The sequence below is a fragment of the Pseudogymnoascus destructans genome (genome assembly GCF_001641265.1).
Source record: "Pseudogymnoascus destructans isolate 20631-21 unplaced genomic scaffold scaffold_14, whole genome shotgun sequence".
Taxonomy (NCBI): domain Eukaryota; kingdom Fungi; phylum Ascomycota; class Leotiomycetes; order Thelebolales; family Thelebolaceae; genus Pseudogymnoascus; species Pseudogymnoascus destructans.
The window spans coordinates 253,486-277,247 of NW_020167533.1; the positions used below are offsets into that span (position 1 = coordinate 253,486).

At 50.3% G+C, this 23,762-nt stretch overlaps 9 protein-coding genes across 9 annotated transcripts; 3 read left to right on the forward strand and 6 right to left on the reverse strand.

The window, feature by feature from the left end:
- Positions 1-111: 111 nt before the first annotated feature.
- On the forward strand, positions 112-5,437 carry VC83_05567 (uncharacterized protein). Its single transcript, XM_024469187.1, has 4 exons — positions 112-426; positions 566-714; positions 777-5,159; positions 5,215-5,437. The coding sequence occupies exons 1-4, from the start codon at positions 312-314 to the stop codon at positions 5,242-5,244; spliced, it is 4,677 nt and encodes a 1,558-aa protein (XP_024323083.1). The 5' UTR covers positions 112-311; the 3' UTR covers positions 5,245-5,437.
- VC83_05568 (uncharacterized protein) lies at positions 5,434-10,399 on the reverse strand. Its single transcript, XM_024469188.1, has 3 exons — positions 9,846-10,399; positions 9,314-9,797; positions 5,434-9,265 (listed from the first exon to the last, which is right to left on the reverse strand). Exons 1-3 carry the CDS (start codon positions 9,909-9,911, stop codon positions 6,015-6,017), a joined length of 3,801 nt encoding a protein of 1,266 aa, XP_024323080.1. The 5' UTR covers positions 9,912-10,399; the 3' UTR covers positions 5,434-6,014.
- VC83_05569 (uncharacterized protein) lies at positions 10,393-11,552 on the reverse strand. Its single transcript, XM_024469189.1, has 5 exons — positions 11,492-11,552; positions 11,357-11,411; positions 11,276-11,290; positions 10,913-11,181; positions 10,393-10,856 (listed from the first exon to the last, which is right to left on the reverse strand). Exons 2-4 carry the CDS (start codon positions 11,402-11,404, stop codon positions 11,005-11,007), a joined length of 240 nt encoding a protein of 79 aa, XP_024323079.1. The 5' UTR covers positions 11,405-11,411; positions 11,492-11,552; the 3' UTR covers positions 10,393-10,856; positions 10,913-11,004.
- Positions 11,553-12,492, forward strand: NUO21 (NADH:ubiquinone oxidoreductase 21kD subunit). Its single transcript, XM_024469190.1, has 3 exons — positions 11,553-11,920; positions 11,972-12,082; positions 12,133-12,492. Exons 1-3 carry the CDS (start codon positions 11,688-11,690, stop codon positions 12,440-12,442), a joined length of 654 nt encoding a protein of 217 aa, XP_024322947.1. The 5' UTR covers positions 11,553-11,687; the 3' UTR covers positions 12,443-12,492.
- Positions 12,493-12,637: 145 nt separating this feature from the next.
- On the reverse strand, positions 12,638-14,333 carry VC83_05571 (uncharacterized protein). The gene is made up of 2 exons (XM_024469191.1): positions 13,748-14,333; positions 12,638-13,548 (listed from the first exon to the last, which is right to left on the reverse strand). Exons 1-2 carry the CDS (start codon positions 14,207-14,209, stop codon positions 12,700-12,702), a joined length of 1,311 nt encoding a protein of 436 aa, XP_024322948.1. The 5' UTR covers positions 14,210-14,333; the 3' UTR covers positions 12,638-12,699.
- MCM6 (MCM DNA helicase complex subunit mcm6) lies at positions 14,334-17,788 on the reverse strand. The gene is made up of 3 exons (XM_024469192.1): positions 17,366-17,788; positions 14,865-17,313; positions 14,334-14,808 (listed from the first exon to the last, which is right to left on the reverse strand). The coding sequence occupies exons 1-3, from the start codon at positions 17,614-17,616 to the stop codon at positions 14,665-14,667; spliced, it is 2,844 nt and encodes a 947-aa protein (XP_024322945.1). The 5' UTR covers positions 17,617-17,788; the 3' UTR covers positions 14,334-14,664.
- A 250-nt stretch (positions 17,789-18,038) lies between these two features.
- On the forward strand, positions 18,039-19,579 carry VC83_05573 (uncharacterized protein; the record flags this gene model as incomplete). The annotated part of the gene is made up of 4 exons (XM_024469193.1): positions 18,039-18,095; positions 18,153-18,208; positions 18,260-19,368; positions 19,419-19,579. 4 exons carry the CDS (start codon positions 18,039-18,041, stop codon positions 19,577-19,579), a joined length of 1,383 nt encoding a protein of 460 aa, XP_024322946.1.
- Positions 19,580-19,821: 242 nt separating this feature from the next.
- On the reverse strand, positions 19,822-21,589 carry VC83_05574 (uncharacterized protein; the record flags this gene model as incomplete). The annotated part of the gene is made up of 3 exons (XM_024469194.1): positions 19,822-19,919; positions 19,971-21,367; positions 21,420-21,589. The coding sequence occupies 3 exons, from the start codon at positions 21,587-21,589 to the stop codon at positions 19,822-19,824; spliced, it is 1,665 nt and encodes a 554-aa protein (XP_024322943.1).
- A 279-nt stretch (positions 21,590-21,868) lies between these two features.
- On the reverse strand, positions 21,869-23,729 carry ESA1 (Histone acetyltransferase). Its single transcript, XM_024469195.1, has 2 exons — positions 23,549-23,729; positions 21,869-23,500 (listed from the first exon to the last, which is right to left on the reverse strand). The coding sequence occupies exons 1-2, from the start codon at positions 23,632-23,634 to the stop codon at positions 22,048-22,050; spliced, it is 1,539 nt and encodes a 512-aa protein (XP_024322944.1). The 5' UTR covers positions 23,635-23,729; the 3' UTR covers positions 21,869-22,047.
- Positions 23,730-23,762: the final 33 nt, after the last annotated feature.

Genomic DNA, 23,762 nt, shown 5'->3' on the forward strand with positions numbered 1-23,762 from the left:
CCGCCCATACATCTCGTGCACGTGACCACAAAAGAAAGGGAAAAATGCTGTCAGCCATGGTCGAGCACGCAATCGATCAAATTGCCGTCCGGCCAATCACAATCCGTCTATTCCAGCTATTCCATCAATTCCACCAATTCACCAAAATCTCATGGTACTTCCCAACTACCGCTAATTTGTATGCCACTCCCAAGTCCCTTTCCACCCCACAATCCAAAATACCCTCCGATTATCGCGCCCATAGGTCCAGATAGGTAAGAGTCAATTGAATTGACTGCTCCAGTCCTCCCAGGACGGCTCCAAATAAAAAAATGTCTTTCCTCTTCAAAACCACTCCCTCCTCTCCTCTTTCCCAACGGAGGAAAGCCACTGATAACAAAGGCAATATGGCTGCTCCGCTGTCCTTACGCACGCCTGAAGAGGCCGGTATGTTTGCTTCCGTCATTTCTCACTTCCCGGACCTCGACGACCGCTTTGCCCATGCCCCGCCACCTTCTTGGGGCAGAGGCGGCGCCGTCGCGGGATTGAGGGGGTGCTATGGGATTGAGCTGACATTTTTGGGCAGTTGCGCGCATTGCATACCTCTCGAGCGACGTTATTGTCTCCGTCCAGCCTGCGCAGGGCGTCCCGTCGGGCTTCTCGACACACCTACAAACTTATGCCGACAACAAGGACCAAGGTGTTGTCGTGGCATCCAAGAGCCGCATCCCAGAAGTGAGATGGCCCTGAAAGCATATCCCTTGGATGAGATGAGCTTTGTCCTAACTTTTATACAGATCCAAACCGTGAGACAGAATGCCGACCCTCTTCTCTCTGTTTTCGCCCCAATCCGCTCCGGAAAGCTCACCTCCGTCACAACCACCTCCTCCATACTCGTCTCCTCTGTACCGTACCTCTACAAGCTTGCCAACTACCCAGTTGTCATCCATGTTGCCCTACAGCCCGCTCACCACCCCGATTACTCTTCAATCACCTCTATCAGAAACTCGGGCTTCACATTCCTCCAATCCGGATCGCTCCGGGAGGCGCAAGATATTGCATTGACTGCCCACGCTCTTGCTATCAAGTCCGGCAAGGGTGTCATCCATTTCTTTGACGCTCTCGCATCAGAAAATGATGATGCTGTCACTGCCGAGGATGCAACTGTTGTGGACCAAGTCTTGGACTTGGGCGCCGTCCGTGCTTTCCAATCCAGCAGCGTTGGTGGATCCTCAGTATATGCCGACGATGGCAAGATGGCTAGAGTTAGCGAGGCTCCAGTTGAGCCATTAGATACCGCTGGAGCTCCTGTCCAGAGACAGCTGGCACCTCCTGCTGAGGCAGCAGCGACTCCCTCGAAGGCATCTTCCGTTGGATCAACCAAGTCGAGGCAGAGCAGCGTGGACAGCCGACCAAGTGTTTCGTCGGCAACTACAGTTGATGCATCTGTCAAGCGCACCTCATCGCAAGACATCTACGACATCGTCACGGCCATTTGGTCGCAAATCAAAGACACCACTGGCCGCGACTATACCCCTTTCCAATACACTGGCCCAGCAAATGCCGAGACCGCAATCTTCATCTTCGGATCGGATGCCGGAATTTTCGCCGAGTCCATCGATTCGGCGAAGTCCGACGAGATTTACGCAAAGGCAGGAATTGTTACCGCACGCCTCTACAGGCCGTGGCTTGGCGCGAAGCTGGTGGAGGTTGTCCCCAAGAGCGTCAAGCGTCTTGCTGTTCTTGAGCAAATCCGCAAGAAGACTACAAAGTGGGGTCCTATCTTCCTTGATATTCTCACCACCCTGAAGAGCGGACCGGGTGAGGGCGCCAAGACGATTGTTGGCCATCAATTAGGACACATCACCCCGGATACCGTTTCTCAGGCACTCCGCGGCATCTTCCAAAATCTTACTTCTGAGGCCCCAATTCAAAATCTTGAGGTTGGCACCACCGAGGAGCAAGCTGACTTCACGGAGGAGCAAGAGCTCGAGCAACCAGCAGTTGAGACTGCCTATATGAAAATATTGAACCAGGTTTTCGGCCAGAAACTCCATGTCGCCAATGCTTTGGGTTCAAACAATGCTGGTGTTTCTGAGACCATTGCCGCAAACCCAGAGTTCGGGTTCGGATCTCTTCTCGCACGCAATGAGCACCGCCAACGCTTCATTACTGAGGTTTCCGACGCTGCAGTCTCCAAGGAATTCATCACTGAAGCCCCTAAGAAGTTCCTATCCAAGTGGGCTCTGGGCGCCGATGATGAGAAGTTGACGACTGAGATCACACCAGAAATTATTTCTCGATTGGAGACTGATGGATCCCCATTAGCGACCAAACTGCTTTCCAACAAGTCTCTGTTCCGCAAGGAGTCTCCTTGGTTGATCGGGTCTGATGCATGGGCATATGATTTGGGTAACTCCGGTGTCCACCATGTTATTGCCTCTGGCAAGAATGTGAACATGCTCATCATTGACTCCACCCCATACTCCGAGCGCGCAGCAGCTGATGCCACGCGCCGCAAGAAGGACATTGGGCTTTACGCCATGAACTTTGGAAACGCCTACGTTGCCTCTGTTGCGGTTTACAGCTCGTACACCCAGGTCCTACAGGCCATGATTGAAGCAGACAAGTTCGATGGTCCGTCTGTTGTCATGGCTTACCTGCCATACCACAAGGAGAGCGATTCTCCGTTGACCGTTCTGCAGGAGACCAAGAAGGCCGTCGATCTCGGCTACTGGCCACTCTACAGGTGGGACCCGACTGCTGAGGATCGCAACGAGCCAAACTTCTCTTTGGATTCCGAGAGAATCAAGAATGAGCTCAAGGATTTCCTTGCACGCGATAACCACCTGACTCAGCTCATGAAGAGGCGCCCTGAGTTTGCCGCCAACATCTCTGAGGATTATGGCTCGGAGGTTCGTGAGGCCCAGAAGAGGAAGGCAAAGGATGCATACAACGCGCTCCTAGAGGGTCTCTTTGGTGCTCCTCTGACAATCCTGTACGCTTCCGACAACGGCAATGCCACAACCCTTGCTAAGAGGTTGGGCAACCGCGGAAAGGCTCGCGGGTTGAAGACCATGGTAATGAGCATGGGCGACTACCCAATTGAGGACCTCTCTGCAGAGGAAAACATTGTCTTCCTTACCTCCACCGCCGGACAGGGAGAGTTCCCACAGGATGGTCATGCATTCTGGGGCGCTATCAAGGACAACACGGAGCTAGATCTCGCATCTGTTAACTTCTCCGTATTCGCTCTTGGTGACAGCCACTACTGGCCAAGAAAAGAGGACAAGGTTTACTACAACAAGCCAGGAAAGGACCTGTTCAGAGTTATGGGCGACCTCGGCGCCAAGCCTCTCGCGGATGTCGGCCTTGGAGATGACCAGGATCCCGATGGATTCCAGACAGGATATGCTCCTTGGGAGGCGCAACTCTGGCAAACTCTCGGCGTTGATAAGGTTGAGGGACTTGCTGATGAGCCGCCGCCAATCACCAACGAGGATATCAAGATCGAGTCGAACTTCCTTCGTGGTACTATCGTCGAGGGACTGAAGGATACCAGCACCGGCGCAATCTCCGCTTCCGACTCTCAGTTGACCAAGTTCCACGGAACTTACATGCAAGACGATCGTGATCTTCGTGATGAGCGCAAGGCTGCTGGTCTTGAGCCAGCTTACTCTTTCATGATTCGCTGCAGACTCCCATCTGGTGTTGCTACTCCAAGCCAATGGGTCCAGATGGATCAGCTCAGTTCCGATTTCGGAAACGAGACGATGAAGCTCACTACCCGCCAGACCTTCCAGTTCCACGGTATCGTTAAGGGCAAGCTTAAGGGTGCCATGCGCGCTATTAACAAGGCTCTGATGACCAGTATTGCCGCCTGCGGTGATATCAACCGTAACCTTATGTGCAGCAGCTCTCCAGCTCACTCCGAATACCACAAGGAGGTCCACAGGTGCTCTGTCCGTATCGATCATCACCTTTTGCCATCCACTACCGCATACCACGAGATATGGTTGAAGGATGAGGATGACAACAAGACTCAAATTGCTGGCAACGCTGTCCAGGACTTTGAGCCCCTTTACGGCCCTACCTACCTCCCCAGGAAGTTCAAGATTACCATCGCCACTCCTCCAAACAACGACACGGACGTGTACGCCCACGATGTCGGTCTCATCGCCATCAAGGGCGAAGACGGACACCTCGCCGGTTTCAACGTGCTTGTCGGTGGTGGTATGGGTGTTACTCACAACAACAAGAAGACCTACCCTCGCACCGGCTCCATGATGGGTTACTGCTCCAAGGAGGACGTCCACATCGTCTGCGAGAAGGTCATGCTCGTCCAGCGCGACAACGGCGACCGCAAGAACCGCAAGCACGCCCGCCTAAAGTACACCGTCGACGACATGGGCGTCGACGTCTTCCGCTCCAAGGTCGAGGAGATCTGGGGCAAGAAGTTCGCCGAGCAGCGCCCCTTCAAGTTCGTCTCCAACGTCGACACCTACGGCTGGATCAAGGACGAGCACGGACTCAACCACTTCACCTTCTTCATCGAGAACGGAAGAATCGAAGACACCGCCGACTTCCCCATGCGCACTGGCCTCAGGGAGATTGCAAGGGTCCACAAGGGCGAGTTCAGGTTGACTGGTAACCAGCATCTGATCATCTCCAACGTCAAGGACGAGGACAAGCCCAGGATCGTCAAAATGATGGTTAAGTACAAGCTGGACAACATCCAGTTCTCCGGCCTGCGCCTGTCCTCCTCCGCCTGTGTTGCGTTCCCAACCTGTGGCCTCGCCATGGCCGAATCGGAGCGCTACCTCCCTGTCCTCATCTCGAAGCTCGAGCAGACCCTCGAGGACAACGGGCTCAAGCAGGAGAGCATCGTCATGCGTATGACCGGTTGCCCTAACGGATGCGCCAGGCCTTGGTTGGCTGAGGTTGCGTTCGTCGGTAAGGCGTACGGCGCGTACAACATGTATCTCGGTGGTGGATATCACGGCCAGCGCTTGAACAAGCTGTATCGCTCCTCGATCAAGGAGGATGAGATCTTGGCTATCATGATCCCGCTCATCAAGCGTTACGCGCAGGAGAGAGAGGAGGGCGAGAGGTTTGGTGATTTCGTCATTCGTGTTGGTGTTATTAAGGCGACGACGGAGGGAAAGACTTTCCATGATGATGTAAGTTGATGAGGGTTCTGCGTTGGGTGAATTATCGCTAATTTAATAATTACAGGTCGCGGAAGAGGAGTCGGATGAGGAGTAGAGTAATCACGATTACGATGCGAGGGAAAGGGGAGGGGTCATTCAACTGAGCGTCGGTATGGAGGGGATTACATAGTTTTGGAGAGGGAGGGAAGGTTGTATTAGCATTTTTACTCGCGCCGCCATAACTTATGCGGACCAATCTGGAATTTTGTATATAAGAGAAAGGCATTTAAATATCTCAAATTTGCTGCTGGTCTACTGGAGAGTGATGACGGTGTATTGTGCAATATTGTTCCTTTGGTGACGGAGGGTTTCCATGGCATGGTTATCTCACAACTAAATTACAACATGCGGTCATAATAATCCCCCCAAAAAAAACATCACAGTTGATATCTGAATTTGAAGGCTCTATTTATCTCTCGGTTCTTATCAAAGTAACTACTGCATCTCGCCCACATCCAGCGTCCAGCTCGATGGCAGACAGGACCTGACAGCCAGCATCTGTCAAAATAGACCAGGCCAGCCCATTCATTAGTGCCCCCCCATGCTGTCGCGGGAATTTCAGATTCGCGCCCCTATCCGAATACACATGCCATTTCCGCCCTTCTCGGAAGAGACCAGAAAAAACACAGCTCTGACCCTGGAGCAAAAACCGCATGCAATAAGAACTGGAGATGAAATGCTTATGTACACGCGTAGAATAGCGGCTCCCCCCAAATTACATGCATATCCGTAGTTGGGACCGTGTCGTAGTGAGAGAGGTAAAGTACAAGTTTAGAGGGTTTGTTGGAAAAAATTATAGGTTGGTTAGGACAGAAACATTTGAAGTCAAACATTGATGGCGTTGGGGGGTGTTGTAGTAGAGCGATGAGCCCAGTTATTTCCGAGCCCGCCCCTTCCACGTCCCCTGTGCGGGGTTGATGTCCCTTGGGTTGTGGTCGGAGACCCTTGTTCTGTAGAAGACGCTGGGAAGGTACTTGAGTTGTCGCGCGACCTTCCGCCACGGTTATGAGGAGAGGGCCCGTGTCGCTGGGAATTCCCGCGACCTTGGCCGGACCGTCTCGGATTACTCTTCTGGCGAGGTTCCGATTTATGTGCGATAGTGACACGCTTATTTGCTTCCATTCCAGGCAGTAGGATCAAGACGATTTCGCCCTCATTATTGAGTTGAGGCGAAAAGTTCAGGCTATTGGCGCTGGTGACGTCTGAAACGACAAACTTGCGGGGAAGCGGCTTTACTTGGGGCGCTGCGAGGAAAAAGGCAGCATCCGGAGCTTTGTTGGGTACTTTCACAGTAGGCACATAGCCCATTTCCTGCTCCTCAAAGCATTCTTCGGCCATTGGCTTAGTCTCGTACATATTCTCTTCGTCCAAAGCGGCAGGGGTCCCCGGAAGAGACACTGTAGCAGCAGGAATTTGACTGATTGATTGGTCCAGCGCATGTTTACTCGAAGAATCGACGGCCAAAGCGTGAGATTTAGGGGGCGAGGTTCGGCGCCCCATAAGCGAATTGATCTTATCTTGCCAACCTCCAGCGGTAGGAGATTGAGATTTTTGGTTCGTTGTTTGGGTATTTGTGGCTTGAGACCTCGAAAGCAATGGTGAGGTTGAGATGGATCCAGTTGGGCCTGCCGCGGCCGCGGCTGCGGCAAATGATGCTGGCTTCGGGGGTGCAATTGGTGCCAAGATGGGTGCTGGAGGTAGCTTAACTACTGGCGGTGGGCGTGGCAGAGACACGTGAGGGCGAGCAACGTCTCCATCGTATACCGGATGCCCTGCCATTGTTGGCGGTGGGGGTGATGGAGAGCCTGGGCGCGCATATTGTCGCTCTTCAGCCATTGCATCTCTAGGCAACTCACGAACTTGAGGAAAGAATCGCGAGCCACGAGACGGGGGGAGAGCACCAGAGGTAGAGGTAGAGGGTGTCTCATTTGCATGACCGTGAGGCCAGAGACCCCCCTGTTCCATAGGTTGGTATTGAGCTGTTTCGTCGTGCCTCGGCCTCACAGAGTAATCCGACCATGTGGGTGCGCCGCTGGGCGAAGCACCAGGAACGATTGGGTGTGAAGGGATATTTGCCTCTTGACGTTGTCCGTCGCTTGATAAAGTCACCTGCCGCCAAGTATCTTTAATTGGCGCCACTAACTCGTCGGATCGAGACGCTTGTGCGATCTCTTGTTCTGCAAGAATACGGGCATCATCCTCCGCGAGTCTCGAGTGGATGTTGCCACTGGTCCAACCGGAGGCCATTGCCGGTCGATGTTCTTGATGTCTAGAAGGCGGCGCAATAGGGGCTGGTCGTTGAGCGTAATTATCACGGCCACGACCTTGAAATTGGCCATTTGTTCTATTGGAAGTCGGCGGGCCAATCGGCCCTGGGCCAACTGGTGTAATTTGAGAAGACTGGACAGATAATTCGGGATTAAAGGTCCCGTTGCCCAACGTGCGATCATTGGTCGGTGGTCCCCAGACGTTTCGTCCCTGAGCGGGATGTGAGGCTGGGTTAGACCAAGGAGGGAAACCTCGATCAGGAGCCGCATTCTGACTACTATGCCAAGATTGGGATTGGGTCGGCAGAGCCTGCGCGTCGAGGCTACCACGGGATGAGACGTCGGGGATGATGCCGTTGATATGGACTTCACCGCCCGCCTTCTCTTTGCTCAGTGGCTCAACGATAGGTGCGGCGGCCGCTTTGACCGTCTCTGGCGGGTGTACTTTCATCATACCGTATTGCTTAACTTCGCCTATAGATTCGCTAATAGGTAATTTCGGTGGCACCGTCGACTTTGTGGCGGGTTCTCGAGCTTGGATCTGGATAGGAGTGGACTTTTCTTCCTTAGGAGTATCCTTCTTTGGCTTCTTAGATTCTGGTGGCGGGCCCATTGCCTCCAACTTCAGTCGAATTCGCTCTTTCCGCTCAGCCTCTTCCCGAGCTTCTTCATCAAGTCTCCTTTTTCTCGCAAGCTCTCGGCTCTCTCGCATGATCTTCTTCTGTAGTTCCACTTCGTCTTCCAACGGAATTCCTGGAGTCGATGATACTGCGGGTTGCGCAAGAGATGATGCAGGTGAGGCATGGCTTACAACAGGGGAGGCGCGTGATTGCCACTGCTGCTGTTGGTTTGGCCGTTGGCCAGGGTGCCCAGACGGTGAGTGCAGGGGCTCATCGCTGACTGCAACCAATGAACCACGCCGCGCCCCAAATGTATCCTGTGGAGGGTAGCTTTCCTGGCCCCTACTAAGTCGCCTAGCATAATTTCCACTTCCACCGCTAACATTAGATGACGCCCTACGACGGCCATACGATGGGTCTTGCAGATTTGCTCTGTGTGTTTGAAATGCGGCGGAAGGCTCGGCTGGGCCTTGAGTCTCTTGGTGTCTTTGCAGAAGAGCCAGTTGGCGTGGGTGGGTTTCATTTCGGCTTCCTCTACGTCCATCATTGACGGGCTCGTATCTCCCAGACTGTGAGTTGTACAACTCCTTGCTGACGCCAGCGTTGCCATCTCTCCATGATCGGCTGAAGTCATCGGCAGCGATTTCTTTTGCCGGCGATGGCATACCGTCGAACCCATGAGGATCTCTGGTACCGAACCGCGGGGCTTGTTGCGGTTGAGAAGGAATATCTGTAACCATCGGCGCGACTTTATCCATGGGGGGTAGAGGTGCCCAAGGCGACTTGGCGGGTACAGGGAGAGCTGGAGGTTTCGCGACAAGTGTTGGCTTCTCAGATGCTCCCTTAAGAACCAAGCCTCTTCCAGTCCCACCAGCCATCGAGCCAAGTTTCATTGTCGATGCCACGGGTAGGGAAGGTGATGCTGTCTTTTCGGCCTCATTAACGGCTATGGGGGGTGCTGGTTTAGGCAATTCTGGAACAAGATCTTCTACCTGCTGCGGCATAGAAATTTTTGTCCCGTCCGACCATTCTATTGACTGTGGTGCCCAGTCGTCATCATCATCGTCAATATCCGCCCAATTTGCTTGCCTTCCAGGATCGTCCGATTGCAACCGGGTCGCGAGATGGATGCCATATTTTTGAGCCAGCTCTTCATCAGTAACCCTTTTCGGTTCTGGTGTCGGTGCAGCTGTGCACGTTAGCTTCGTAGTCATTAAGGGGGAAGAGGAGCACGTACGCCTATTCTTATTCCACACAGCACTTGCGTCCGGCGCCGCTCCAGATTTACTGCCCGCGCCTGCTGCGGCTGTTCTCGAGGCCGATATCAAGTTATTGCCGGACTTTGCAACTAGACGAGGTTTCGACACCAGAGTTGCTGATGCGGTTGCAGAGCTCGTGGTAGAGCTGGTAGTTCCTTTATCTCCAGCCTTCGATGGTGTTGGACCCGTAGCACCCTTCGCCGCCAGAAAAGTTTTATTGACTGATACAGCTTTGAATGATATCGGCTTCTTGACAGTCGAGGAAGTTCGTACATGGCCTTCGACCGTGCCTTTTGACTTTACCGCCTCGCTGTCCGATCCACCGTTGGCGCTGACATCTGCTGACGTAACGGCGACATCCGCTGCATCGAGGGGTGGTGTTGCAGTGCGCTCAACCTCGATACCATCCTTTACTGTGGGCGGGTTGGCGGAGACATCTTCGGTAGCTGCACTTGCCTGGGACTTGTCCTGTTAGTGAAGCCTTCAATGTAAAGTTGGCGCGTGACATACTTGTTCGGATTCAGCTATGGGAGGAGCAACCACGGTATTCTTCGGTGAGGCTTCTGTTGCCATCATACGTCTTCAAGGCGTCTGAGAGATGTGGCGGAGCTTCGCATGCGAAGTTCTCTGCTTTCTGGGAGTGGAGTCGAGCGCAGCGATGGGAGCAAATGTAATCGTGCCAGCGTAAGGTAGAGAGGACGTGTGTCGCCTTGGGAACTCGGGATCGAGGTAGACTAACGCGCAGCAGGAGAGAGTCTACGCCAGTCTTCGAGATAGCGCCCTTTGTATGGAATAAAAGGAACAGCTTGCGTGTTTAATGGCAGGGAGATGTTGAGAATCTCATTCAAGGTGCCAAATAATAATGGTCAACGTTGGAATGTTTGATCTGGTGTCAAGAAAGCGAGTGAAAGAGGCTAGCGCGTAATTGATGGGGACGGGCGGCCGCCACCAGGGAATTGGCCGTCTGGAACCAAAATTGCTAAAATAAATACAGCCATTAACTTACAGCATTTATATTTTAATTATTTAACAAGCAACAGCAATTTATGACTACGCGGCTGGAGTCAGCGTCTTGAAAAATAAACAAATTATGAGTTTAGTACAGTAGCATACAAACGCCAGTGTATGTCTCAGGTCACGTGCAGCATATTTTTGCCCGTTAGAAAGACGCTCCCGGTTGTTCCATTATCCCGAGAAGGAAGCCCTTATGGCCAATATCAAGCGCCTGATGGAGACAAAATACACAGCAAAATACATAGACCACTTCAAAATAGGTTCTATCGGAATAGAGAGTTATTTTGCCAGTACAATATCACCCATCACTCCCGTAATGCAAGCAGAAAGCGGTTCGCGAACATTTCGAGTCTATATTTGTAGCATTCACCGACGTCGTTCACAGATCCACTCCCGGGCTAAAACTGATTCTCTTATATTTACAACAACTCCTAGACCCATAGCTCAGGGCGTTCTACCATATAGTAGGCTCGGTATGCATCTAGTGGGCGTTGTTCTTGTGGTGGCCTGCAAGGAGTCAGTCAGTGGGTTGTCGAACTGCGGTTTCGGCATCTGCAACTCACGGAGATGGAAGTAGTAGTTCTGCGCATATCCAATGGCAATGACAGCGATGATGACGTGGACGATGGCTATGATATCCAGGTCAGCTTGTTTTTCATAGTCGGCGTTGTTGCAACGTACGTGCACCGCTTGGGTTCTTTCCAAAGTACTTTGCCTGGTAACGTCCCCAAATGCCCTTGGCCTTGACCTCTGGAGCTGCGCCACGGGGAAGCTTCTCGTAGAAGCTAACAACCCTCTGCATGCGGGCAGCGTCTTGTGCTGCACCCAGGCCCTGCGTCTAGTTAGCCTTTTGTGTTTCGTTGTTGCGGCTTCGGTCGGGTCAATGGTATCGCAATCGATTCCGTCCAATGCTGGGGTGTCCTTACAGAAGGTGACGCCACCTATCTCAATATATTAGCATCTGTATCTTAACCATAGCGAGCAGTAATAGAGTTGTTGAGGCATACCTTTGGCGGGATGAGCGTGGAAAGCGCGCGTCGGGTAACGAAGCTCATTTTGAAGCTGGAAGCGATTGTCAGTCAAAAACTTCGTCGGGGGAAACAATTGAAGGCAGAGATTCAACACTGTATGGGAATACACACATCAATTGAGTCTCTGTGGTGATAAAAACAGGAGGATGTTCAGTGCAAAGGGCTCGGGACGACATGGAAGTCGACCTGCATGTTTCTATTAGCTCGGTTGATTACATAATCAGCCTCAAATCAATCGACTTCCACCACCAACACCACCACGTATGATGCACCAAAGACGAATTGAAACACATCAAGTCCTTTCGCCATGTCCCTCCTGCGGCCCTCCATCGTTGGGAGGTTATTGAAGGCGGCGGGCCCTGTTGCCCACCGACCTGCCACCACGTTCGCCAGATATAGCACCCAGACTGCAATTGGGACGCCTATTACGGAATCCGAATCGAAGCCGACCCAGTCCAGCAACGCGCCTGTGGAGAGAACGGATACGAAAATAAGGCACAATAACCCGGATTGGAATGTGGAGGTTGACCAGGCTACATCGTAGGTGCAGCTTGCCCCGATGCCCATGGCCAGCGGACTAACTTGCTATAGGACTTATTCCCCCGTCCCGAAACGAGTTATGGATGGCAGTGAAGAAGGAGAGGTTTTACCAGCGGCAGTCCTCAGTGGTGCGCCAATTGAGCTACAAGCAAGAACCGTCCGGTATGGAATATCCACTGAATGCGCGGGGTATACTGCTAACACTATACCAGCATCTATCGCCCAACCAAGACAGCTACACAGTCGGGAGATTGGCACCAACACCACTGGAGAATGGATTGGGATATCTTGCCAAAGGGCCACAGATGGGAGAACCCATTGATGGGATGGCAATCCTCGGGCGATTTTATGCAGGGGACCAATGTGACCTTCAAATCGAGGGAAGATGCTGTCGCTTTTGCGGAGAAACAGGGCTATGAATACTTTGTTCAAGAGCCAACGGAGAGGAAGAGGTTACCAAAGGCATATGCCAACAACTTTTTGTACACGGACAAAAAGCTAAAGCATATCCGAACAAAGTAGATATGTGATTTTTAGCATACCAGGCCAAGGTCGTAAATATATTCTCATAGTAACTTAGATCCGTTTGTTGCTACTAAAAGCATGAGATATGGTGCAAACGAGCCTTCGGATTTAGACGCTCATATGTATGTGATTTGTCGCTGTCATACCTCCCGTGAAAATGGTCTTAGCTTGCATGAACATATAAATGATGGTGTTATATCTTTGGCGGCAATAATTTATACCGCAGCTATAGCAAGCCTTTCCAATAGTCCTATCTACATGCCCTGAAGCTTTCTCACAACCCTCCCTAATCTATCAATTCCATCTTCCAAGGTCTCCAGCTTCTCCCAAGCAAAGCATACCCTTAACCACTGCCCCAGCTTCACGGCACTTTCGTCTCCATGAACCTCGAACAGCTCTCCCTCAGACACAATCAGGTTCTCTTCCTCCTTCGCTGCAGCGGCTGTAGCTTTCGCCGTTACGCCATCCGGTAGATGGAGCCAAATAAAGTAACCGCCAAATACATCCTTCCCTTCCAAACTCGACCTACTTACCTTCACACCAAGTGGAACGAGAACACGTTCAATGGCATTGATCATCGTGGTCCACCTGCGTTGGTATACGGGAATAAGCTTCTCGGCAATGTGCTTCTGCAGCGATCCATTCTCCAATATTTGCGTTATGAAGGTTGCAACAAGCTGCGAACCGCAGCCGCCTGAGCGGGATGACCCACACTGGGAGAGTCCATATGATAGCGCAGCTGTGCTATCAGCCCAGCCTGTGCGAACACCCGGGCCTACAATCTTAGAAAACGAGCCATTAGAGAGCGTGTTCCCAAAATGTTTTGGATCAGAGGCATGAGGTGGTAAAGCCCGGTCGATATCTGACAAGCGCGGCAAGAGGGACTTGAGGTCCGAAGTAGGCTGTGCTTGGTCATTGGTTGGCCATCCAAGAAAATCGTATACATCGTCAGTTATTATAAGAGCGTTGTAGGTCCGAGCTAGATCGACGAGTTCTTTACGCCGGCGGAGAGACATGGTCTTTCCAGAAGGGTTTGAGTATGTTGGAACACAATATATGATGTGGGAATAGATTTTGCTCCATGGCCGGCAGGGTTTCAATGGCTGAGATATATTAGCTCGAACTATATCGACACAAACGGATATAGCTAAGCTAGTAACAAGAATGATACAAGGAGATAAATTATCCGCCATGGAGGGCAGTTGAGATAGAACGACAGTATGCGTCATGTGGTTGTGATCTAGAAGGCCCGCAAGAAAGAAATCCAGCCGGCAACGATTACTAAAGAATATAAAGACTTACAGGGCCTCCCGGCTCTTCGTTTTCTAGGCTCTTAAGCTCTCTTTCCAGTGCATCCACGTTGATCCCCTCGTCATCCTCTCTGACGGCCCTCAGTTTCCCAGTGAACCCTGCGTCTTCGAAAATCCTACAAGCCAGATAGTAGCATGGTGCTACCATCCATACTCTCTTTGTAATATTTGGGTCAGAGAAGACTTGCAGCGCGGCTGCCAAATTCTGGCTTGCACCGCCAGAAATGCATATCCGTGCGGGGTCGTCCGGCACGGAGTAGAAAGATGCGAGCCAAGAAGAAACAGCAAGCCGAAGTGGCTCATAACCCTCATCGGGCCCATACTGGAGGGCCGGTATCGAGATTGATGGCTGGGTAAGGGCGTGCTGGGCCGCAGACAGTAGGGCGGGGGTTGGGTGGAGTGAGGGGGAAGGCCAGCCTCTGAGGAGGTTGATTTGGATTTTTGGAGGAGGCATAACAAAAATAGGGCAACGGGAATGGGTTTGAATATAAACAAATGAATATAAATAAATTCGAATAAGCAACTGAGGTTTGTTGAACGTTCCGCTGTATCTCGGAGCGCAACATTTGGAGCTAACCCTGGCGAATTAATAACTAAATAATTTAATAGTCTCGCCAAATCAGAACTATCACGTCACTAATTATTCCACCAAAGCTAAATCACAAATTCCTCAATGGGAGCGGAATAATATGTAAAATGTAACCTGATCATTGAAGCCTGAGCCTAGTCCCAACTGTCAATGGAATCATCAAGACATGAGTATAAAGATAATACCGAACACAAAGTTCACCCTCTACACAAATTGAAAGATCGTCCCATTCATCCAAGCACCCATGAATTACTCATAACGCCCTCTCAAATCCCATGTATCATATTCGTTGGCATAGCCCCGGAAATACAGCCACTGGATTACCTTTTTGACTGTTTAAGCTCTATTTCATCAGATGCATAGTTAGGATGCATAACGTAAGCAACCTGGTCAGCAGGTGCAGAGTCTTCCTCTCCATCCTCAGGAAGAAGGCCGTCCCCACGGACCGCCATGAGAGTATTTTCCTGTGGAGAATAAAGTCAGCAAATTTCCGTTGATTATGAATAGTAATAAAGGATACCCTGATCAGTTTCTTGAGAACCTTCCTCGCTATATTCGTCTCATAATGAAAGTCTTCCTCATTGTTCATTTCGTCCTCAATCTCGTCGAGATACCACCTAATAAGGACTTCGCCTTCAACACCATTCCCGGTGGCCAACTCTTCCTCTTCGATACGCCGAGCAATCATCTTCAGAATCTTCAAGTACTTATCGTGTGTAATCTTGGTTTTTGGGCGCTGTCCGTCTGCTCCTGCCTCGCGCCCATCGGCGTCTTCCATGGCTGCATCGCCTTCGACATCGGTAGGACCACCCAAGGTTCCTGCTAGATCTTCTTCTTCATCGTCGACATCCACGTCGTCCTTTTCGACACTGATGATACTCTGTCTCAGGAGATCGAAAGCTTCCGTCACAAACGCAGCAGTAACCTCACCAACACAATTCGCCTTAGCGATGGCCTCTGACAGACGAATCAATGACTCCAGCTGCCTGACTGTAATTCTGTAACTGTTTCTACCAATACCCCCTTGGGCGTCATCGCTTCTCAGTTCCTTATATTTTTGAACCAATAGCTCCCTGGCCTCATCGTTGAACTCGGGCTTGAACGTTCTCGCAAATCGGATGTATCGCTGAAGTTGTTCCGTTGTGAATTCTGGCTCTACAGCCTCATCGCGGAATTGATGGATTTTAACGATGTGTTCAGCCAAGTGACGATCAGTAGCCTCATTGCATTCGTCGAGGATAACAAAGAACAGGTCGAAGCGAGACATGATAGGTGCGGACATGTTGATATTTGCTCGAAGAGTTGTCTTCCGATTGTACCTTCCACCAACTGGATTGGCAGCGGCAAGAATAGATGTTCTCGCGTTCAGGGTCGCCTGGATACCTGCCTTGGCAATCGAGATGGTTTGCTGTTCCATGGCCTCATGGATGGCGACTTGGTCGCTTATGTCCATCTTATCAAACTCATCAATGGCACAAATACCATTATCTGCAAGCATAAGAGCTCCTGCTTCAATTGTGAATTCTCCAGTTTCCTCGTCCTTCACAACGGCGGCTGTAAGACCGGCAGCCGAGGAGGCCTTGCCCGATGTATATACAGCTCTTGGGAGGAATGAGCAGATATACTTAAGGAATTGAGACTTAGATGTCGAAGGATCTCCAACGATACAGATGTTGATATCGCCTCTGAGTTGCATGCCCTCGGGAGTGGATTTGCTCACACCAGACAAAAGCTGCAATAGCAGTCCCTTTTTGACTATGGTATGACCGTAAACCATGGGGGCAATGGAGTCCACTAAACGCGAATAAATATGGCCACTGTGAACCATTTCGCGAAGTTCGGCAATTTCTGCGTCTGTCATGGACGCAAGGACAGCCTCTTGGGCAAGGTCGCCAGACTCATTTGGGTCGATGGGTGCCGTCTGATTAAGTGATGCCAGAATGTTACTAGCTTGGCCATATAATTGCTGGCTTGTAACCGAGCCAGGCGTCGAGGTGTCAGGAGTTACCATACAGGCCAAGAAGGCTAGCCTATATGTAAGATCCCGAACACCGAGAGCTTTAAGACCAGTAACACCAGTCCCTCCAGCATCTCCGCTTCTGGGCGCGTTTTTGTCGTCCCGTACAGCTGTTGGCCGAACACCCGGGAGCCCGAGTTGGCTGACATCTGGAACAACTATTAATGCGCCCGTGAAGATGCATTTCTCTCCTGCCTTCGCCCGATCAACAATTTCTCCGCGGAGGATGACATCCAACGTCCTGGGCATACTGCCTGTTGGAATTTCTGAGCTATTCTCTTGAACCCTCACTTTCTGCCAATCCACGAATGTACTTTGCCTGATGTCTAGGCGCCACCCCTGGCGATTACCGCAGTTTTGATTCGGGCATTGTGTCGGCTCAGTGTACCGGAATGTCTGCTCAATATTTGGCACCACCATCCGGCAGGCTTCACAAGTAAATGTAGCTAGGGAAAGCTCCGGGCGAACCTCTGACGTTCTGGTAATAGTGCCAGATATCGATAGAAGCTGGCCGATATGGGCTGTTCGTAAACTTCTAACCCTGTCAACATGACTCAAATTGTAAAATGCGATTGCAAAGAGTTTGTCTGTCTGTTGGTTGCTAGTTTTGTCTCCTTGAAAGTCGGACAGACTTTCGGAAGCGACATTGCCCGCTGCGGAAGAAGCCTGATTGCTGGAGACGGTTGGCTGGCGATGCTCCTTGAAATATCTTGACTCGTATTTCGCGATCAAGTTGTGTAAGCCTTTGGTTAAGAATGGAAGAAATCTGTAGTAGTCGTTGACTATGGCATCTGCAAGATTTCCAGAAAACTGCTTCATATGGTTATAGTCAATGTACAGCGTCGAGAGTTGATATATCCTCAGGCCGTGTATCTGTGCGATATAGTAGTAATTGCCCACGGTCGCATTGCTAGACACTGGTGCAGCTGAGGGTGACGGTTCTTCCTCAAATCTACGCAGCACTTAGTAACTATGGTGTGACGAGTACTAGATATCCTACTCACTTTTCAAGAAATGTTTCGAAATTGCTCTGCACTGATAGACCGACTTTGTCCTCAACCCGAGGTATTGGGCGATCATGGATGTTCCTAGGTCGTGCTATTCCCGTAGGAACTTGGTCATCCGCAAACCCTTCATCGTCACTCTGAGGTGCAAGGCTTTCAGACGGTGGTCCCCGTGGTCGCACCGAGGAGCTTCGAATAGAGCCAGACATTGGAGGGGCAATCCTCCCGGAATTGAGATCAAAATCCGACATAGGGGCGGCGGGTTGTCGCTCAGTATCGCTCAGTATCAGTAATAGTATGAGAGTATCCGTCGTTTATGGCCGGTCTGTAAAGAAAATGAAGGTTTTCGTGGGTTGGGCAGAGAGGAGGTCGGATGTAAAATGAATGGTTTGGCACGACGCGTCAGGAGGTTGTTGGCTCAGGGACGCGACAAAGTGCTTGCATACACGCTAGACGCGTTTTCACTTGGATCCAAGCCCAACTCCCCCGCACTCGCCATTATCACGTGATTATAATATAACTACCACGTGACCACGCGACTGATCTCCAGACACTCGCTGATTACAACCGCGTCCTCCATGAACAAGACGATCGAAGTTGGCGGCTGAGAATTTTCCAATTAATAGCAAGACATAGACACTTCGATCTGCCTTAACACTGGCAGGACGTAAACATGGCATCGGACTACGGAACCTATTTGGCGGCTAATATTCTCAATGAGGATCGCATAGTACAATCATGCCAACCCAACTTTCCGGTTCTAGACCAGTATGCTAACGTACACCAGGTTACATATCGGCTTTTGAGCCGCGCCTTGAAGATACACGTTAATATTGCCAAGGAGTGAGCTATTTCCTCTTATTAGACGTGCAAATCCTAACTTTTTTGCTCAAGGATGCTATTCGACTTTCACCAGCAACAAAATCGCAAGAAGCCAGGAACAGTCCATGCCTCATATCTTATTGCGGGTAAAAAACTTCCAACTGACCAGCCAAAGGCGTCTAATGTAGACGGCGCCGACGGTGAGGCTGGCTATATGCAAAGCAGCCCTCCTTTCAGGAGCACTCCACATGATGGTGCTCTGGAGTCTAACGGAGATATTCCTACTCTCTCCGTCACTTTGGTTCGAGAAGGAGACCTAGAACAAGCACGGAAGAATTATGAGTCTATCAGCTCTATTCACGTCTATTGTTTGGGGCCGAGCGTGATGAAAGATCTCGAGGCCCTATCAGACGCTAATAGAGAAATTGTCGAGAAGTACAGAGATCAAGATCCACTCGAGGCTGCATCAACATATGGCACCGTGATTAACAAGACTGTCAGGAGACGAGCAGGTCATCGTGTGGCCACATCTGCTGCGGTAGCCCCACCACCGGCTTTGAAGGTAACTACAAGCACCCTCAAGGCAGAACCTAAAACAGAACCCAAAGGAAGTATCTCCGAGTCGAAGCCCGATCCAGCGATCTCTTCGACATCATCCACCAAAGTCAGTAAGGGTTTCTTTGGCAAAGCTGTTCCTAAAGGAGGCGCTCCAGCGACCAAAGACATTCCGGCGCCAAAAAATACTGCTTCCCTGAAATGCGAAGGCTCTGGCGGCATCTTTGCGTCGTTTGCAAAGGCCAAGAAGCCGACAGTAAAGAATGAAGCCGCTGATGTCTCTGAAGATTCACTGATGAAGGACGCTTCTGATGACGAGGAGGAGACATATGTGCCGCCGCCAAGTAGGCCAAAGAAGGATATCGAGGAGAACCGGGAGTCGAGGAAAGCGAGGGAGGCGGCTCTAATGCAGATGATGGAGGAGGACGACGAGGAGGAAGAGCCAAGCTTGTCTACTGTGCCTCAAGATGCACCTGTGGAGGAATATGTGGAGAGCGTGACTCCTGATGTACTGCCGACAGCTAGCCAGGAACCGCAGGAACATATGGAGGTTTCAGGGGGTAGTAGGAGAGGCAGACGACGAATAGTGAAGAAAGTAACGACTAGAGACGAAGAAGGTTACTTGGGTAAGCAGAAGAACTCTTTGCTCTTGATTACATAGCTAACATGCTTCTAGTTACGAAGGAGGAGCCCGGCTGGGAGTCGTTTTCGGAGGATGAGCCGGTTGTCAAGACGAAGTCTTCAGTTCCTTCCTCATCTAGTGGACCGAAAGGGAAGAAACCCGCAGGGAAACCCGGACAGGGCAATATCATGGCTTTCTTCGCAAAGAAGACATGATCGGCGAGCGATTTGCATTAGACCCCAGTCGATATAACCTATGATTTCCTGCTTAGGCTAAAAACTAGACGCGGGTCGTAGTATCGGAAGGGGTATTTAGATTCGTTGCGATAATAATAATTTCCAACGAACACTTAATAATAGCACAAGACCAAGCCCTAGCCAACCTGGATTCTCTGTCATGATATATATATATACATAAAATGCCACTATCCACCGTGCTTCTTCTCTTGGGGTCTGGTTTAGTTCACCGTATATGGCTGCGCTCCGGGACCAAAAATCAGCTCTGGTTTCCTCTCCGCTAAATCTATAATTGTCTGCGCGAATACGCTATTTGCCCCTATGTCGTGGGTCAGTTACGGTCCAGGGTTGGTGGCAGTTTTCAACTTACAAGCAAACCAACTTCTTGTGTAGTCTCGGATGCGATTGACGTGTATGCTCTCGTGAACTAAACCAAGTCTGCTCGCTTTGAGGACCAACGCCAAAGATTCTTTGATCTCCTCATCGTTATCCGTTGTCATTACCTGCAACAACAAACTCATCGGCCAGGCATTCTCCAAGCCAATATGCGGTCCGCCAATGCCGTTAAATGCTCTCCCTTCCAGATAGTATGGGTTTCCGGACTTCTCGAGCAGCATCTTACGTGTGTTTTGATATACCGTATTCGTGACGTCTACAAAGCCTAGTATGGGCAGTGCGAGAAGAGACGGCACATTGGCATCATCCATTATGATCTGGGATCCATATCCGTCAACCTCGTAGGCAAAAACCTCGCCGTACTTTTTATGCGTCACAACACCGTGTTCCCAAACCCCATCCTCAATAGCCTGTCCACGGTTTTCAATAACCTGTGCTTGACGCCCTTTCCCCGCTTTGCGTAAAATAGCTGCTGTGCGTTTCAGCTCGACAGCCATCATCGCATTCGCGGGAATATAGAAGCCTAGAATCGTAGCATCATCAGAGGGGCGGAATGCAGACCTGACTAGACCCGTGCCATGGTTAAGAGGGTTTCCTTGGCCAGACAGAGGTAAGGTCTCCGTTCCTTGGGTGGTTTTTCGAGAGAATCGATACTTGTTTGCCTCGAACTGACCCGAGGTCGGATTAAAGGTGGATTGAGACTGCTCCTCAATGACTCCCATGAGCGCATCTAAAGCCTCATACCATCGAGGAGTTAAGAAGTCCGTCGACTGAGTAAATTTGTGAAAGGTGTTTGACAGCGCTAAGAAATGTGCCAGGGAGTCTAGCTCATACTTGCACTCGAAAACAACCCCAGGTTCAAATGCGGGGTGGACAGCATCATCTTGGCCATTCTGGGTTGCCGCCAACTTGCTCGGTGGTGGTGGCTGAAATGCATTACAATAAGGCGACTGAATAACATATTCTGCTTGCGTGTTGATAGCCCCAAGTATCAAATTGAATATCTTTCGGTCCTTCAGGGCCAAAGGTTGGTATTGGAGTAATTGATTGGTGGAATCTCGCAGCCATTCAGCATTGATATCCCCCGTCACAATGAAGCTTTGAGGGCCTTCCCAAGCTCCGTCGCCTTTCGTCTTATGCCAGGCTTTGATCTCATTGTGTTTTAGCTTGTCGGTCCAATCAACATGCCACCTAACAGTTGTATCCAGCGTGTTGGGAAAGGCATTCTCAAAGAGCCTGGCAAGGTCCTTATCAACCATTTTAGAAGTAATATCACTAATTATCTTTTCGACGTGTGGGGATGTAAATGTCCGACATTGTGTAGAAGGCCGTTGAAACGGAAGCTGCATAGCACCTTCGCTGAGCGGGCGGCTGTCGTCAATTAGTGCCCCTGCACATCCATAATTGCTGCAAACAGACTTACTGGGGATATGTAGAATATTTCACGTAATCCGGACATGCTTCCTTATAATCATCGGCTACGGATGATGTTCTCGCGGCTGTTTTTTGAGAAAATGTATCGAAATGTGTCGCGGTGGAAGTTTCGGAGAGGATCGCCCAAAGGATGGCCACTGGAAGGGCGAATAGTTGCATTATTGTTTTCATTTAAAACCTCGCACGAGGTATACTGGATGAGCGTGATTACATGCGAGATGAAGTATGAACACTATCTGAAAGCCCACGGCGGAAAGACAGGGACAACCGTCAGTGGCATGAGGTTGAACAGTTTGACCAGCTATTTTGGAGCCTTGTTGTCTCTCTCCGCCATCGGGATTGTGGCGGCTAGCGCCACACTGTGGCTGACTTTATACAACCAACACAAGAATGCTTGGAATAGGTTTATGAAGGTTTAACTTTATATATGTAGCACGTAAAGATGAAAAAAAAAAAAAATCGGTGGTAATATCATAATTTACTGTTTGTACCAAACGTAATGCTTATTTCAAATAGGGTATTTCTATACGCCACTATGCCTCCCAAACACCACCCCTTCCGAAACAATAATATTTTACCCCCCAGATAACCAAACCAGAGCCAATTACCCATTCGTCTCACCATCCCCAAGTCCTGGAAGCTGCACTAAAGACTGGAGGTTTCCACTGTATCCTAGCTGGATCAATTATCCTCTTCGGCTTGGATTTCTCTTTCTCTTTCGCCGCCCTATATCGTTCGATCAGTCCCGATGGTACAATCAGTTTGTGCTCCCCTTTGTGGTATGCTAAGATCTCCAACGCCCGCAGCATCGACTCAACATCACCCAGAGTCATTGCCAGCTGTGCTGCCACAGACTCTATGCTGCATTTGTCGTCTCTTTCGTTGCTCTCCACCAATATTTCCATGATATTTTCCGTCCAGTATTGTCGGTAACTGAGAAGTCCCAAGTCGGAAAGTGGCTTCTCGGGGGAGCCAAGCTTTCCTTCAATCTTCGAGAGTTCGTATGAGAACTGAATAAGAACTCTTCCGTACCCCTTGCGCTGGTACTGGGGAAGAGTAAGGATACAAGCTACGTTGTAGCCGTCCGCACTCTCTTTCTCTTTCGAGAAGTAGCCAACAAGATGACAACCTTTCTCATCACGTGTAGTCATAACATAGAATAGAAAAGGGTCCACGTCGTAATACAACGTTTTATGATCGAGAAACATCTTCGATAGAAGACAGAGATTTCGGCACCATGTTCGCTGCCGTTTACCGTCGATTTCAAAGAACGAGATGTAGTCGTCGCGGTAGATTTCGTTCCCAGGAGGGTGTAGTAGTGTACACTTGGACCTATGCCTCGAGAATGATTTTATATCTCCGAAGTAGCCAAGACAGAATTCGCAAATGTACATCAAGTCCTCGTGAGCGAAGTCCTCTGGATACGGAGAGAAATACCACGGGTGGAGATCGAATTTTCCAAATTGAACTTTCGAGATGTTTCGAATACGTGAAATTTCAGCCTGGTTTTGCGTCATTGAACCACCAGTGCGTAACCTAGACAGTTCTTCTTCTCGACTAAAGTCTTCTCTGCCCTCTGTCTTTGCTACAGCTGTGTCGTGTTGCAGCTCATCGACATCCATTTCGTCTGCTTCCGAATCGGCTGTCTGATCGAGATCTAGAGCCATGGCCATTTTTTCATCGCCATAAGTGTCCGGGGTACCTTTCCCATCTTTCTGTCCTTCTGCGAATTCCACCCATTTTTGAGAGCCGCCTTCCGATACGGCTTCGGACGCCTCCCTAGTGGCCGCTATACGCTTTTGCCCCTTCTTTGGGGGGGCTTTGGTTGCCTTGGATGGCTGTGATTTCGACGCTGATACTGCTTTCTTGCCCTCTTTAGTCTTCTCTGGGCTTGGCCACTCCACGTCCTGATCGAAATCTATTCTTGAAGCTGGCACCCACTCATCAAGGCGCTTGTTGAAGTTGTCGAAGTTGCAGTAGAAGTGTCGACCACTCTTTGTCTCTTTAATACTAAGAATTTCGGCTCTACGTGCCTGCCCATCCTTATCTACCATAGCAATACATCCTGTTCTATAGTTTTAATCAGTATACAATTTCGTAAAGCATCATGTGACGTACCTGAGAGTATCTACCGTCGCTTTGCTCTTCTGCTTGGGAGCTGGTGACCCAACCGCAGAATCCTGTGCTTTTGAGCTCGCCGTCATGGTGACTTCACATCAATATCAGATGGGATCAGCTTGAATATTGATGGATAGTGAGAAAATGCGGGGTGTTACTGATGAGATGAGTGAAGTGGGATGAAATGGTTGAAATGGGCAAGGCTGTGGCGCGA

Coding starts and splice junctions, on each gene's coding strand:
- VC83_05567 (XM_024469187.1), top strand. CDS start 312: ATGTCTTTCCTCTTCAAAACCACTCCCTCCTCTCCTCTTTCCCAACGG. Junction 427..565: donor ACGCACGCCTGAAGAGGCCG/GTATGTTTGCTT, acceptor ATTTTTGGGCAG/TTGCGCGCATTGCATACCTC. Junction 5,160..5,214: donor GAAAGACTTTCCATGATGAT/GTAAGTTGATGA, acceptor TAATAATTACAG/GTCGCGGAAGAGGAGTCGGA.
- VC83_05569 (XM_024469189.1), bottom strand. CDS start 11,404: ATGAGCTTCGTTACCCGACGCGCGCTTTCCACGCTCATCCCGCCAAAG.
- ESA1 (XM_024469195.1), bottom strand. CDS start 23,634: ATGACGGCGAGCTCAAAAGCACAGGATTCTGCGGTTGGGTCACCAGCT. Junction 23,501..23,548: donor GCGACGGTAGATACTCTCAG/GTACGTCACATG, acceptor TTAAAACTATAG/AACAGGATGTATTGCTATGG.
- VC83_05571 (XM_024469191.1), bottom strand. CDS start 14,209: ATGCCTCCTCCAAAAATCCAAATCAACCTCCTCAGAGGCTGGCCTTCC. Junction 13,549..13,747: donor ACGAAGAGCCGGGAGGCCCT/GTAAGTCTTTAT, acceptor AATATATCTCAG/CCATTGAAACCCTGCCGGCC.
- NUO21 (XM_024469190.1), top strand. CDS start 11,688: ATGTCCCTCCTGCGGCCCTCCATCGTTGGGAGGTTATTGAAGGCGGCG. Junction 11,921..11,971: donor GAGGTTGACCAGGCTACATC/GTAGGTGCAGCT, acceptor AACTTGCTATAG/GACTTATTCCCCCGTCCCGA. Junction 12,083..12,132: donor CTACAAGCAAGAACCGTCCG/GTATGGAATATC, acceptor ACACTATACCAG/CATCTATCGCCCAACCAAGA.
- VC83_05568 (XM_024469188.1), bottom strand. CDS start 9,911: ATGATGGCAACAGAAGCCTCACCGAAGAATACCGTGGTTGCTCCTCCC. Junction 9,798..9,845: donor CCATAGCTGAATCCGAACAA/GTATGTCACGCG, acceptor TAACAGGACAAG/TCCCAGGCAAGTGCAGCTAC. Junction 9,266..9,313: donor TGTGTGGAATAAGAATAGGC/GTACGTGCTCCT, acceptor TAACGTGCACAG/CTGCACCGACACCAGAACCG.
- MCM6 (XM_024469192.1), bottom strand. CDS start 17,616: ATGTCGGATTTTGATCTCAATTCCGGGAGGATTGCCCCTCCAATGTCT. Junction 17,314..17,365: donor TTCGAAACATTTCTTGAAAA/GTGAGTAGGATA, acceptor AGTGCTGCGTAG/ATTTGAGGAAGAACCGTCAC. Junction 14,809..14,864: donor TTCTCAAGAAACTGATCAGG/GTATCCTTTATT, acceptor TATTCTCCACAG/GAAAATACTCTCATGGCGGT.